This window comes from Peromyscus eremicus, chromosome 6 (genome assembly GCF_949786415.1).
Source record: "Peromyscus eremicus chromosome 6, PerEre_H2_v1, whole genome shotgun sequence".
Taxonomy (NCBI): domain Eukaryota; kingdom Metazoa; phylum Chordata; class Mammalia; order Rodentia; family Cricetidae; genus Peromyscus; species Peromyscus eremicus.
Genome location: NC_081421.1, coordinates 57,282,953 through 57,297,219, shown reverse-complemented (window position 1 = coordinate 57,297,219; position 14,267 = coordinate 57,282,953). Strand labels below are relative to the sequence as shown.

The following is a 14,267-nucleotide window of genomic DNA, read 5'->3' as shown; positions in this document are numbered from 1 at the left end:
GCCAGTAAGAGAAAAATCAAGTGATGACCTGGCTGGTAGGAGCCAGTGCCAAAGACCTGGTGTCTAGATTTGAAGGACACAGTTGTGACTCAGCTAGTAGATTTGCGTGAATGCCACAATCCTGCAACTCACCACATTTTCTGCCTCCGGTGTTTCCCAGGTGAGCCAGAGTTCCGCCCTGTGCCAGCAGCCTTCCCAGAAGGCTGTCCCGATGGCCCAGATGGGTGGACCTGTGACACCTCACAATAGTCCAATCATGGCTGCGGTGCCATGGACCAAAGCTCATGCTTACAAAGCCAGTAAGTATTCATTTACATTTGGCCTGAGTTTTTTGTTGTTGTTTGTTTCCTTCTTAAAGGAAATAACAATCAACAGGCCTCTGCTACATAATTCATACTGGAGAGTGATTATGAGTTGTGTTCACTTTGTGGGGTGGACTAATTCAGCAACAATCCCCTTCCCCAAGATAACTGGCCAAACTTTGCCTTCCCCCAAATCAAGATCATCAAGGCCATGTCCTTGGATCATAGTGTGGCATTTAAATAGTAATTTAAAAATATTTGAAAAATTACAAGTTTAGAAATAAATAATATTTACTTTATAACTCCTGGACTCAAAAGGAAGCTGAGGGAAATTATAAAGCTTTCAACTTGGAGAAGGATCTTAAGAGAACAACAAAGTTACTGGGCAAGGGGTGTAGCTGCAGGCTTGAACTCTCTTGGGCTATGCAAGACCCTGGGTTGGATGTTCACAGCACCAAAAAGAAAAGAAAAGAAAAGGAAGGAAAGAGAAGGGGGCGGAGGGAGGAAAGGGAAAAGTAGACCAACAAAGATGTTAGAGATTCTCAAACTGCTTGTGATAAACATTTCTTATTAAAATTCTACTCAATTATAGATGTATTAGTTTACAAAATGTAGTGGAAACAAATTACCAGATAAGTAAAAAAAATTTTAAAGCTACATAAAACAGCTGGCACACATCTTTTTTTAAGATTTAAAAAAATTTATTCTTTGTGTCTTTCATATCATGCATCCTGCTCCCACCCCTCTCCTGTATCCTCACATCCACCCTCTGCCCCTGCAACCTCCCCCCACAAATAAAACAAAATAAAGTTTAAGATAAAAAAATGAAAATAAAAGAAAGGAAGAAAGAGAAAATCTTGTCATAGAAGCTGCAGCGTGACACGGTGAGTCACACAGAAAACACATTTATCAGTACATCTTTACATGCAGGTGTTCATGCAGGCGTTCGTTGCAAATAATCAGTGATCTGGTTCCAGGCCCTGGTCTTTTCTCCACTGTAGACACTGGGCCCTCACTGGGACTTTTCCTGGGCATCCAGTTGCTTGCCCTGTGTCCTGGAGTGCCTGTAGTCCTGGGTCCTCAGACCCCAACCCCGCCTGTTCTCCAGCAGATCACAGTTAGGGCAGGTGTTGGGGTAAGCCAACACTTAACCCTGGTTCTGGGCCTGGGCAGTTGCAGGGTTGGTCAGCCCTCCGGCTCTCCCCTGTCTTCACCACCAGGGTGAGTTTTCCAGCATGGCCCCAGCTAGTTCACCTTTGCATCGATGACCAAGGGGTGAGGGTCGACTCTCCCACACCTACACCTCCAGGACCAGGTGTTCTGAGTTGCCCAGTCCATACTCTCCTGAGTGTAGCAGCTAATAAGCGCATGGGCAGCTCTCCCACTCTGCCCTTATGACCTTGGGGCCCCCTCTCTCACCTGAGGTGGGGAGTGGGGGTGGAGCAATATCCCCCCCCCATACCACCATATGACAGATGAGTAATGGCGACAGTTCTCCCATCTGCCGCAGGCCTTGATGGGTGGGTGGGTAGGGATATCTCTCCCTTGCCCATGCCGTGTCACACATCTTTAATTCCCAGCACTTGAGAGACAGAGGCAGGCAGATCTCTGATTACGAGGCCAGCCTGGTCTACAGAATGAGTTCCAGGAAAGCCAGGCTACACAGAGAAACCCTGTCTCAAAAAAAACAAAAACAAAAACAAAAACAAAAACAAAAACAAAAAAATAAGAACAAAAACAAAAAAAAAGCAACAAAAAACCAAACCCAAACAAAAGAACAGCAAAAACAACAACAACAAAAAAAGCTACATAAAACCTAGGCCCCATTTTTTTTGCTAGATCCAAAAGGTGAAATACTTCAATAAATACAAAGCTAAGCAAACAAAGTATGGACAAAATTTTCTTCAACATGAAAATCCTAGATTTTTGTATTTAATGCAGACTAGTAACAGGTAAGTTGAGGCTCAGTCTCAATAACACTGATTTATAGAAAAACACCATTTAACTTAAAACAGTATACACATACATTCTATGATAAGCAAAAAAGCAAGTAGGTAAAGTTACATTTGTTAGACTTAACTACACTGACTGCTCAGTAAGGGGAAGATGGGAAGGAAAGGAAATCTGAATAAATAATAATTAATAAATATGGAGACTGATTCAGCATAGACCAAAAGGAATGGTGCATGAGGAATACGCATCTCTCAGCTCCTGCCTCCCATGGTGAGCACATTGCAAAGAGGCACGGAGTATAGTCCCTTTGCACTCAGTATTCTTCATTCACTTTGACTATCTTACTATCTTTGACATTTAATTTTAATATTTGCACCTCACTCTATTTCTTAACACTGCCCCCCGTGTGTGTATATGATCATATGAGTGAGGGTAGTGTACATGTGATGGGGTGTATGTGTGGAGGTCAGGGGACAACAGCCTTTGCTGTTGGTCTTAACCTCCTACATTATATGAGACAGGCTCTCATACTCTATTGGCTGGCTGGCCTGAGACAGGCTCTCATACTCTATTGGCTGGCCCAGGAGCAGCCTGAACTGCACTTCTGCCTCTTACCTCCCCACAGCCCCAATTACAGCTAGGTACCAGTGAGTCTGCCTTCATATTTGTTCTGGAGACGCAGACAGTGAGTGAATGCTTTACCCACCAAGCCATCAATCAGCCTCCCTCATTCTTCCCAAGCTTCACCAAACAGACGAGGAATTATTAGCTAGACATCCTTCCTAGAGCTTAATGTGCCCTTAAGTTTTTCACATCTACCATCTGAATAAACCAAAGAATCTACTGCAGAAATACCTTCAGTAATTCACGCTGACGTGAGTCAAAGTGAGAGAATTTAAGGTCTCACGAAGCTCTCAGATGCGCTGTCTACCCTTACATTTCTCCCTCCTCTTCCTCCTCCTTCTTCTTTCCCCTTCCTCTTTTGTCTCTCCTCACTCCTTTTTTCCCCCTTGAGATATTTTTTTTTTTGAGGCAGTGGTCTGTTTCATAGCCCAGGCTGAACTTGAACTCATGAGCCTCCTGTCTTAGCCTCCAAAGTGCTAAGATTATAGCTATGGCTCACCACACCTGGCTAATGTAACTTTTCAATCCCTACTCACCTTCAACACCCCCACACCCCTGAAACTTGCTCCTAAAGCACATCTGCAGGAAAAGGACTGGGGAAGGTATATTTTAAACCATGGCGTTTGGCCAATGAGTAATTATTCTTGCCTGTAAACACAAGACCTCTTCCTTACAGTTGTATGGATTAAAGCCATGGAAACAAGACTTTCTTTTTTCAGGGGGAGGTGTAGATTCTGGGGATGGAACCCAGGATGTCACACCTGCTAGTAAAAACTCAACCACTGTCCTGGGCCTCTAGTCCATCTGGAGATAAGGGGTGGGACCTTGGGACCTGGCATATAGCCTCCCCGTTTTGAAGCTTCCTGGTGCTCAGAGGAGTAAAGGAGAGAGTTGAGCAATAGTTATCAGTGATTCTGAGCTGCAGAGAGAGGCTTCATATCTGTACAAGGCCCCAAACTCTTAAATGCACATAAGTTTCACTGTTGTTGATTTATCAAGACAATTGCTTAAACTTTTCCATTACTTGCAGCGACATGATCTAATTGAGTCTAGAAGTATTTCTCATGCCTTGTTTCTGAAACTGTAACCCTCAGGATTCACCAGTAGATATTAATAACCAAATAAGCATAAAGTTGAAATTAATCCATTTTCTGTGACTCATTGGATTTCAAAATGAACCGTAAAATTAATATGAGCTTATTCTAGCAAGTCAAGCAATGTAGTGATATCATTACCAAATATTTTTCAATGGTGAGTCACGAGAATCAGGAAATGAACAAATTTGGAAAGAAATTGTGGAAAGTAAGACTATCCAAAGCTAAAACTGAGGATTTCAGCACAAGCCGATCTTTTCATGATACGACAAGTCAAGCATTCAGCATAGTAACTTGTTGCAAGTTTCCCAGCCTTGGCTGATCCCTAAAAGCTTCCAGGATATCAATATCCCTCACTCAGAACGAGTAAATGGCGCTCCTTCTGTTCATCTTCTTGCACACCTTTGAGGTGGGCAGTTTGCCCCCTCAACTTTCTGCTCTGGATGGCAGTTCTGAGATATTGGCTACATGTGCTTGGAGCAAAGGTTCTTCTAGAAGAATCCCCCAATAGCTTGCTCTAGTAGAGTGTATTTGGCCTATGATGTACCTTTGCTCTATGCCTGGGACTCTGTGACTTCTGCTGATGTTCCCACATCACGTGGTTGCTGCGTCTGTCACCCTGAGCTGCTGTATTCTGGGCATCTCCCACCCCTTGGAGGGCAGGAGCCAATGCTTTTGTTTCCCCTCCATCCCCCTTGGCTCAGGTCCTCTGTGTAGCATACTATGTAAACTCAGCGACCGACACTGACGGAAGAAAAGGGATGCTTTCCAAGGTCAATAAAAGGCACCAAATATCTCAGCGTAGGAAACAAAATGTTTATTGAAATGCATGTAGAAAAATTATTGCCAGCATAAAACTGCTAATGGAGTTTTCAACATGGATTCCGTTAACTCTTAAAATGAAGTGAGGCTTTGAAAGTCCATTGTCCCATAAGAAAAATATTATATTTCTCTGCTTGGATAAAGTCGTTTAAAAAAGCAAATCAGCTTTGAAATGTTCTTTAAACGTCTCCAGCCTATGAATATATAATAAAACAAAAGAGATATTAAAAAACATAACTGTTTTTGTTTAATAAAGAATTAAATATGATGTAGAGGTAAGAGGAAAATTATACATGTGAAGTTCTAAAATTTTCTCTTATTTCATTAGTATATACTAAAATACTTAAGAAATAATAAAAACAACAAAAATAGTAATTACAGTTGATCATAAAATAAAACAGTAGTTTTACTTTTAGTATTTAGAGCAAAGATCAAACAAAATGTTGTCTCCTCAAATAAATAATTTTTTAACAACTCTGATTCCAGTAAGTTAGAAATACAGTCCAAAGTGGATTTTCATTTCCATTTAGGGCTATAAGGGTCATTTTAAGAAAAACTAAACTTAATAAACAGAATAAGAGTATGTGGAAGAAAACTTGAGGAAATCGTTGGAACTTTGTACAGGCTAATAGAAGCTAATAGTTAACACTTCATATATATGTTTTAAGCCTTCTAGGCAGATGACTTATTGGTATTCAATGTCAACTTCGTGCTCCACGCTGACCTGTTTGGATGCCCCCATGTGCTGCTGCTGTCCTTCTCCAATGGAGAGTCTGTTGAAGGGGATTATCTTCATGGTGGTTTCCTTCATGGAATACCAGCGGGTTTTCCATGTGGCCCAGATAATGCCATTGTCATAGCCATTAGGAGTAGATGACTTTGAGTAAGTACCACCTGCAAAGAGTCAGAGTTACATATATCTTTCTCCTTACATCTCCTTACATCAGAGTCCATTAGAATCCTTATGACCTTTTTCACATTTCCTCCTAACCGAAAACATCTCTAGAGATCTAAAAAGCAGTAAGCTGTTTTTGTGATCACATACATACTTCAAGTTTATCCATTATCATCAGGGCTGGAACTGCTCTATCTGTTTCTCTCTGTCTCTCTTGGCCTCTCTCTCTCTCTCTCTCTCTCTCTCTCTCTCTCTCTCTCTCTCTCTCTCAGCTATTGGAGACAATCCTTCTGCATTCAGGTTACTATGGTAGGAGCCACAAATTCCTGATCAGGTGGTCTGACATTGTATGAGAGCATAATCTTCTGGTTAATAGAAGATGCTATCAAAAAGGCTTTAGAAAGTATTTCTAAAAAGTTGTTCTATATCACCGTGCAGTTTCTTGTCAGTAGATGGGACTGTATTCTAATTTCTTAAAAGATCTTTTAGTCTCCCTGGTGTCTCTTCATTCAAAACTGCTAGGTGGTCAGTGAAATCAGTGTTCTAAACCCTTCCAGCCTTACAGAAACCATTGCCTCCCCATGTTCAAACAAGTGTCTACAATCCCCAAGCAAGACCCTTCCACTTAAGCTTTTATGAACCTTTGCTCTTACCAGTACTTCTTTGCCTTTTATTTGATTTTTCCTGACCTATATTCACTGCCCACTGCTTGTATCTGACACACAGTTCATGAACAGCTGAGTCAGGTTAATGTGTTCACAAGCATAGATATGTTAATGCTAGTTCATCTATGTCATATACATGGTAGGTCTAAAGGAGACACCACTGCCCTAAATCCCAACTCAGACAATGGGAGTTTCAGCAAATAACAAAACACTGATATCTCCTAGGAGTGGGATATCCTATAAAAGTGACCACTGTAGGCAAAAGCTTAATATTATTTAAGATAATGCTAGTTGGATAATTACTGTTATCCCATTCTGATTTCAAATAAAGAGCTATAAAATAAGAACCATATTGTATTTATTATAATTCTTCATCTCTCTGCTTCTGTTTATCACCTTCCATTAAATGTCTATTACACACTGCTCATAACTGAAGAAAAAATACCTTGGTAATAAATTCCATTGAGGTGGCCAGCATGACACTTGTTCATCCACCAACCAGATCCATCCTGCTCAGCACAGTTGCCTTCAAACTTATCGTTGTCATTGTCCCAGGTACTGAACTGCATGCCATTGTGGGATGTGAAAAACTTGTCACTGGGATCATCACCAAAATCATAGCCATCAAAGGCATCCCCAGCATCTCCACCAATGAAGTAGGCATAGGTCAGGCGGTATTTGTCAGCTTCAGGACCCACCCTGAACATGGCATAGTCAGCAGTGCTGTGAGGATGGAATGGAGAGAATACACCTTGAGTCACGAGGCCAAAACAGACAAATGGAGTGAAGTTTTCTGCAAATCTAGGCAATCCCTGTGTGCACCAGTCCCGAGCACATCCTCATCACCCAGGGTGGCTCTAAAGGCCTTCTGTGAATCCCAGAAAAACTAAAAGCTATGTACTTACTTTTTAATTACAGAATCTTACTATCAAATGAAAACATTTGGTAAATCTAACTATTTCTCCTCTCATTTAACTTTTGTTATCATTACACACACATTATCATAGGTTACAATAATGAGCTACGATGAGTGAACTTGTGCCCCCAATTTGAAGGAGACCGGTTCCATTATCTATCAGTACCGCTTGAAGTGTGAGGGCATGAAAGGCTCTCCTTTGACAAAGCAATGACGTGCTGGCAAAAAGAGACTTTCTAGAACATAACAGAAGCCATGAACCCTGTGTGATATATGAAATGAGTGCCACCAGAGTCAGAGAGACCTTCTCTGGGAAAATTCGTGAAGGAAGCTATAGTTCTGCAGAGCAGAGAGAATAACTGCCCTTTGTGAATAAATAGAGATTTCCAGAAATTATCTAATCTCTTCCTCGGTATCTCATACTTGGGAAAAGGAAGATGCTCACATAGAAAAATGCCTCCTGCTGACCACGATAGGGGGTTAAAATAAAAATTTTAAAAATGTATTTGGAACTGGAACATGTTTCATTATTTCATATATAATAAGAAGGTTGCATATTTTTTTTTCTCTTAAATTAGGTGTTCACAATCCAAACTCCAGATATCTCTCAGCCTAGGAAGGCTGGAGATCAGCACAGGAATCAGTTGATTTTAAGGTGGTCCACAGTTTGGCAGAATGAATAGTCATGACATGAGCAGAGAATCTGAATGCTTTAACTTCATGCTCAGTTTCTGGTTCACATTTAACACCCCATAGAAATCACTCTGAATGTTCCCAAGTACAAGAATTGTATTGGGGCATTCGGATCCATTATGGGGAGACCTAGAGCCTAGCTGGCTCTTCAGGCTGTCCAAGGACCAAATGTCCTCCTAGGGAAGAGCCTGGATACAAATGTTGTACTTGCCAGAATGTTTTGCCGCTGGTCCATTGCCAGTTGCAAAGGGTCCATTTGCAGCCAAAAGTTCCAACCAAGAGTTAAAGTCCCTCCCACACCCTACCTGGTTCTGCCATTCCAGTCTTTGAGCTGTATTCTCAGCGCGTATGGGATTGCGGACTGCATGCTTATCAAATGAATCTTCTCGTTTCCCAACCAAAACTCCGTGGTGCCGGTAGGAGACAGGTGTCCGAATCCTTCTTTGTACTGAATCCAGTTCTTCTTGAAGTCCACACTGCCATCAAGCCTCTAGTTGTACAACAGCGTGGGCAAGAGGAGAGGACAGGTGATTGGTGCATATAAAGAAACAACATTCAAAATATGGAGGCTATGGTTCTGCCACCAGCCAACTAACTGACCCCGTGGAAACCGCCTCCATTTCATCACCTACCAAAGAGAGTAATAGTGCTCTGAGGACTATAAACATTACACACACACACACACACACACACACACACACACACACACACACACGAGCATGTGTGTGCATTAGTGAAAGGGATATTTTTCTTGTTATTTTCAGTTTTGTTTTTGTTTTAATTGTACATTTTTGGGAGACCTACAGACGTCTTCAGAACTCACACTTGGTACTACAATGCACTGCTCAATCACACCCCAAACAGCCCTGCAGGGGATGCTGTAAGGATGGCAGGAACCATACAAGGTAAAATACAAAAACAAACAAACAACAAAACCCCCCAAAACACGGTTTTGCAGTGCACACCAGGCAGGCAGATGCCCAAAAAGGGCTTTGTTGTAAGCCACCCAGTTTTATCCCGTGAGAGGCTTTGGGTTGTTTGTTGTTAATGGCCAGCCTTAGCTCTTGATCTGAGGAAAGAGGCCTCTTTCATTCCTTGTCACTAAAGGACTTTGCTTACGTGACCATATAATATGTAACAGCAGAGTCAGAACAGTGTTGCATCAAAACATAGCAAAGCTAGGATGCTGACATCGAACCCTGCCCATTACTCATTACTTAGGTGGTCTCAGGCCTCAGTGTCTCTTCTACAAGTTAAGGTGAGAACAGTGTTCGTCCCAAAGAGGCTATGGTGAGAGTTATGTGGGCTAATGTTCACAGGGTGCTTAGAGAAGTGTCTGGAGCAACGTGGACCCTTTATTTAATATATATGTGGGCAGAGGCGCCTTACCTTCTGCAACACAGTCCATCCATTTCCAGTTCCATCGATTTCACAGTATACTAAGAACTGCTGTTTGGATTTCAAAGGCCGAATGAAGTAAAGTCCACTTTCTTTGGCACCCTTGTTGGCAATTTCCTGACAATCTGATGAAGAAAAAGCAAATAAAACTGCTTGAAGTCCAGGTCGGGAGTTAACAGGTTCAGCCGCCTCCCTAGCCTTTCCTACCACCATTCCTCCCAAATTAGTGATGAGTGGCCAAGAACACTGTGGGCAGCTGGAATCCTTCGATTTAAGGTCTGGTACTTTCCAAACTTGCTACACATTGCAAGATGCACAACCGCTTTCACGTTGGCTGGTTGCTTGGCCGACCCTGGCCCCGGTAAGGTTTCCCATACCTTTTCCAGTTGTGTCGTGGATTTGCACGGTGTCCTTACAAGGCTCCTGGCACTGAGCCTCCAGCTGGGCCACCTTCTGTTTCAGGTTCGTGATCTTCTGGGCATTTGAATTATAGATTTCCTGCAAATACCTAGAAACAGGGCAGTGCAGTCAGAGGGAATAATAAGCACTCCTTCCAGAACCCGTGTTTACTCTTCTCTGTGTTTAGAAAACGTTGCTGTCTTCCCTTGAGCACTCCTTTGCGATACATTACTTCATTCTTGGAAAACTTGCAAAATTTCCAACTCTAAAATTAAATGGAAGCTTTGGGGGAAAAGAAAAATAAAATCCCAATCCATTTCCACAGGAGGGTAATTGGGACTTGGATGGGGCAGGCGGTCTCAACTTTGAACACAAATAACAAAGTCCTTGTCAATAAACAAAGGTCACTGTAGGTGGCTTTTCTGACTTTTTCCTTTTCTCTGAGGGGACTCAGGTAATAACGTGTGGATGGTAGGCCTGGTTAAGCAGTAGCTCACATGGGCCATCCAGGGCTTTCCGTCTGTTCTCTAACTTAAATGGGAAAGGTACCTGGGACACTTTATACTCAGCAGTAGGTAGACCACCTTGGGACAGGGAGAGTTTTGCTTGGGTCATTCCTCACATGGTTGCTTATAAATATTCAGACATGACGGACAACAACGCATAAACCACTGTGTCTGCCTTTGAAGTCCCAAGGAGGGACAATTGGTTGGACCACTTTGTGCCTTTGCTCTAGAAAATTTCTCACGACGCTTTCCTTCTACGAGAACGATGAACAGAGGTTATGGAAATTATAATGATAAAGACAGCAGAAAGAGGAGAAGTAGGTTTGAGGCCACTTCTCCCCAGGTACCATGCAGTGCAGTTTCCAACAACGGTGCTGTGAGTTCAGTTTGGGGGAACCGGGGAAAGGAGTTAACACTGCACCCGAGCGTCCATCCCCAAGTCCCGGGGAGCTAGGAGGATGGGGACAAGGTACGGTGGCAGCCCCACAGACTGTGGGCAAGCAGCTCCAGGACATTCACTTTCTACTCTACCTTTGACATGATTTGCTACAGTAGCCAAGACCCTTCTTCCATCTCTGTTTTCTGATTTCTTAATGTTGATTTGGTGACATATTTGTGAAGAAGGATTGTATTTCCACAGGTTTTACATCGTAAGGGGATGGGGGTCATTCAGGCACACAGGGCCAGGATGGCATTTGAAGACATCTATAATAACCTTTCTCCACCGTCGTTATTTATTTATTTTTTTAAATTATGAGCTGGTACAACTGATTTTGTACTTAAAGCTCCTAGATCTACTGGGTTCATGCCAATTTGATATTTCAAATGAAAAATGCACTCCGATATCACTTTCTGTGAAATGTGGAATAATTCAGTAAAATCTCAATCTGCCTTGACACTTACCGAATACTTGTCTCATGTGTCAATATCAGCGCTTCATATTTCATAATGTCTTCTGTCATCTTCTTAGACTTCTGAGTGGCACCCTCAACCACATCTGTAATATAGGGGTCAGAGAAAAGTCACTTAAGCAAATAGCACAATGCAAAGCATAAAAGGTAATTCCTCAGTGGGCGTTCTCACTTGGCCTTGGGGGTTGGTCAGGGTTGTAGTAAACTTGTATGGCTTTGATCAGTTCTTTGGCTTCCGTGGTTCTGTTTTCAGCCCCGTTTAAGATGTCTTCCAGAGCCTTGAGGTCATTGTCCACATTCGTTTGGTAAGAGGTCAGAAAGTCTGCGATGCCACAGGTGGTTGGGCAGTAACTACCCTGCAAGTCAATAGGGAGGCAACTGAACACCCTGAAAAGAGAAGTCTTAAATCTTATCTATCCATAAATGTTAAATCGTTTTCCAAAAGCTTAAGATGCCAACTGGAATATGAAAGAACTGCCTTTTTTTCCCCCATCCTTCTCTAGTTCCAAGAAAGGGGGTGACATAGAAACTACTTACGAATCTCTCATCTAAGATGCAACAGTTATCTCTGGTAGCAACGTACTGTGGGAGAAAAACAGACATTTTGCTAGTGGCTCAGATCATTTCTCATTTTTGCATTTAAAACAAGATGGCTCCTGAGGGGTGCTTACCGCCAGTGCCGTTGGAGACAGCAGTAAAAGCGTGCAGCAGAGAATGAAACTCCGGGGCTGCAACGACCAACTCATGATGTCTGGGTGACCTGGCATTCCAGCCCCTCACGGCCAGTACTGTGACCTCTCAGGCTCTCCTTGGTCCTTTATGTGAGTTCCCAGCCTGGGCGGGACTAAGAGTGGCTGGAACTGGTCACGGGGCCTCCTTACCAGAAGCGTGGGCTCTTTCTGTTCGTTCTGGCTCCCAGCTGTGCTCTGTCAGGTTTCCAGATTTTGCGCACAGGTTTAAGCTCCTCCTTTTGGGCTCAGCCCAACCTGGATCCCCAGACCCACAGGCATCTGCACAAGCCAGCAAAGTATTGGCTGCTGCTCTGAGGAGGGATCGAGGCTGCGTGATGCAACTGCTTCCAGTTACCACCACCAGAACAAACACAAGTGTTCTGACCTGCCCATAACAAACCCAGCCCATTCCGAGGTCTGGCCTGCTACAGCCACAGCCATTACTGAAAGATCTGTGTTAGCCCAGGGACTAGGTGACACTATTATTTTTAACCTGTGGCTATCACAGGAGGTGGCTTTTCCTCTCTCCATGCCTCATTTCTGTATTCCCAAGAATGAATCATACTGGAAATGGGTTCTTGTCCGTCTGTGCTGTCCTTTTCTTCTCAGGTCAATTCTCATTGAGTTTTGACCTCAATTTGTCTCATGACTGGAATTGAGACTGACTCCCATCGGTTGCAAAAAAAAGAAGGGGCCAGGGGCCCCCGGTTTGTCCCAAAGCCCCATCCAGCTCATGGAGGGAAAACCTGAACTCAGAGAAACCCACCTCCCACATACCTCGTTAGAAACCTTGCTGAAGGATAAGGGACAGAGAGAGACTCTGAGGAGATTCATTGTCTTTGTGGGGAAAAGGCATTGTCAACCTCTCTGTGATAATGGCAGGCAGCTGTGGGCCCGTCACTGAATGTGAGCTGACGCTCTCCTCCTTCCGTGACACCAAGCTTGCTGCAAACTCTGATGAACTATGTGATAGGGAGAGATGCATCTAATTTGAAAGATGCACTAATGTTTTCATACTTGATTGGAAGCTTTTACAAAGTAGTGTCTGCTTTGACACAAAAGCTAAGAACTGTTTGTGCTCTGTAATTAGTCAGAAATCATTCTAACGAAGTGGACTCATCTAACCAAAACTGTGGCCATTTCCCTTCCTGACTGGATTTCCCTGCACTTCAGTCACTTCCTGCTTGCAAGCCCTTTGCCACTCTTCTTAACAGAGTAGCTCCTACTGTGCCATTCAGCTGCTTAAAGACCCTTAGCAACCTCCCCCTCCCATCTCCAGTCACAGTGAACACAAATGCTTGTCCTCCTAGACTTGCTTTTTCTTCTCCTCACCCTCCAGACTTACCTAAATGAACCTCCTGGCATCCTCTTCTGTGCAGCATGAGGTTGAAAAAAAAATCCTAAATAAGCCAGAAGTTCTGTTTCCTGGAGTTTGGTCCCCTCTAACACAGCTTCACCCCAAAGCACTGCATTCAGCTCTAGATGTTTGTAGGATGTTAAGTGTTTTCATAGCTAACAACGTACAGATGTTTTATGCAACTTGTAGAAATACAGAAATAGGGATTTCTTTATTTTCATAGAGTTTTAATAGAGATTCTTCTTCTTTTTTTCTTTCTTTTTTTGGTTTTTGAGACAGGGTTTCTGTGTGTAACAGTCCTGGCTGTTGTGGAACTCACTTTGTAGACCAGGCTGGCCTCTAACTCACAGAGATCTGCCTGCCTCTGCCCCTCAAGTGCTGGGATTAAAAGTGTGTGCCACCACTGCCTGGCTCAATAGTAATTCTTACTGGTATGCTGCATTCATGAGAAATGAGCTTTGTTGCAATTACAGAATACTTTCTTCTATAAATGATCTGTTGTGATTAACTGCCATCTAGAAGGCTCCAAAGACCAGAGAGCTCTGGGTTACTTAATTGGGGGGTTGTTCCTCCTAAATGAAATATATATACCCCTCACAGATTGAGAGATGAGAAAAATATTGATGCCTCACAAGAAGGTATGTGACAGTGTCAGAGCCACCTGTAGATAGACAAAACATGTCTCTCTCATGGGCCTTTGCACCAAAGAGTGGAAAATACTGACTTGAAATTTAGGCCACAGTCATTGGCCTCATACAATTCTGTTAGCTGTATCAATGAGTATAACACAAGTAAAACTGATCAGCGGAAGGTGTTAAAATGTGTATTATCTAATAATTGAAAAAAAAGATTTATTGTTTATTCTATGTGTATGAGTGTTGGTCTGCACAATTGTATCGTACCATGTGTGTGCCAGGTAGAGAATCCCCTGGAACTAGTTTTGCACGGCTGTGATCCACCATGTGGCTACAAACAGAACCCAGATCCTCTGTAAGAGTAGC

At 43.0% G+C, this 14,267-nt stretch overlaps 1 protein-coding gene across 1 annotated transcript; it reads right to left on the bottom strand.

The window, feature by feature from the left end:
• Positions 1-4,775: 4,775 nt before the first annotated feature.
• Positions 4,776-12,117, bottom strand: Fgg (fibrinogen gamma chain). Its single transcript, XM_059264757.1, has 10 exons — positions 11,850-12,117; positions 11,716-11,760; positions 11,351-11,534; positions 11,171-11,264; positions 9,740-9,870; positions 9,354-9,487; positions 8,270-8,454; positions 6,801-7,078; positions 5,520-5,689; positions 4,776-4,989 (listed from the first exon to the last, which is right to left on the bottom strand). Exons 1-10 carry the CDS (start codon positions 11,943-11,945, stop codon positions 4,975-4,977), a joined length of 1,332 nt encoding a protein of 443 aa, XP_059120740.1. The 5' UTR covers positions 11,946-12,117; the 3' UTR covers positions 4,776-4,974.
• Positions 12,118-14,267: the final 2,150 nt, after the last annotated feature.

What these genes read in the sequence shown, in the direction of transcription:
- Fgg (XM_059264757.1), bottom strand. Translation starts at nt 11,945, where the DNA reads ATGCCAGGTCACCCAGACATCATGAGTTGGTCGTTGCAGCCCCGGAGT. An exon ending in ACACATGAGACAAGTATTCG is followed by an intron (nt 9,871 to 11,170) that starts GTAAGTGTCAAG and finishes CCCTGTTTCTAG; the next exon opens with GTATTTGCAGGAAATCTATA. An exon ending in GACTGGAATGGCAGAACCAG is followed by an intron (nt 7,079 to 8,269) that starts GTAGGGTGTGGG and finishes CCATCCTCACAG; the next exon opens with CACTGCTGACTATGCCATGT.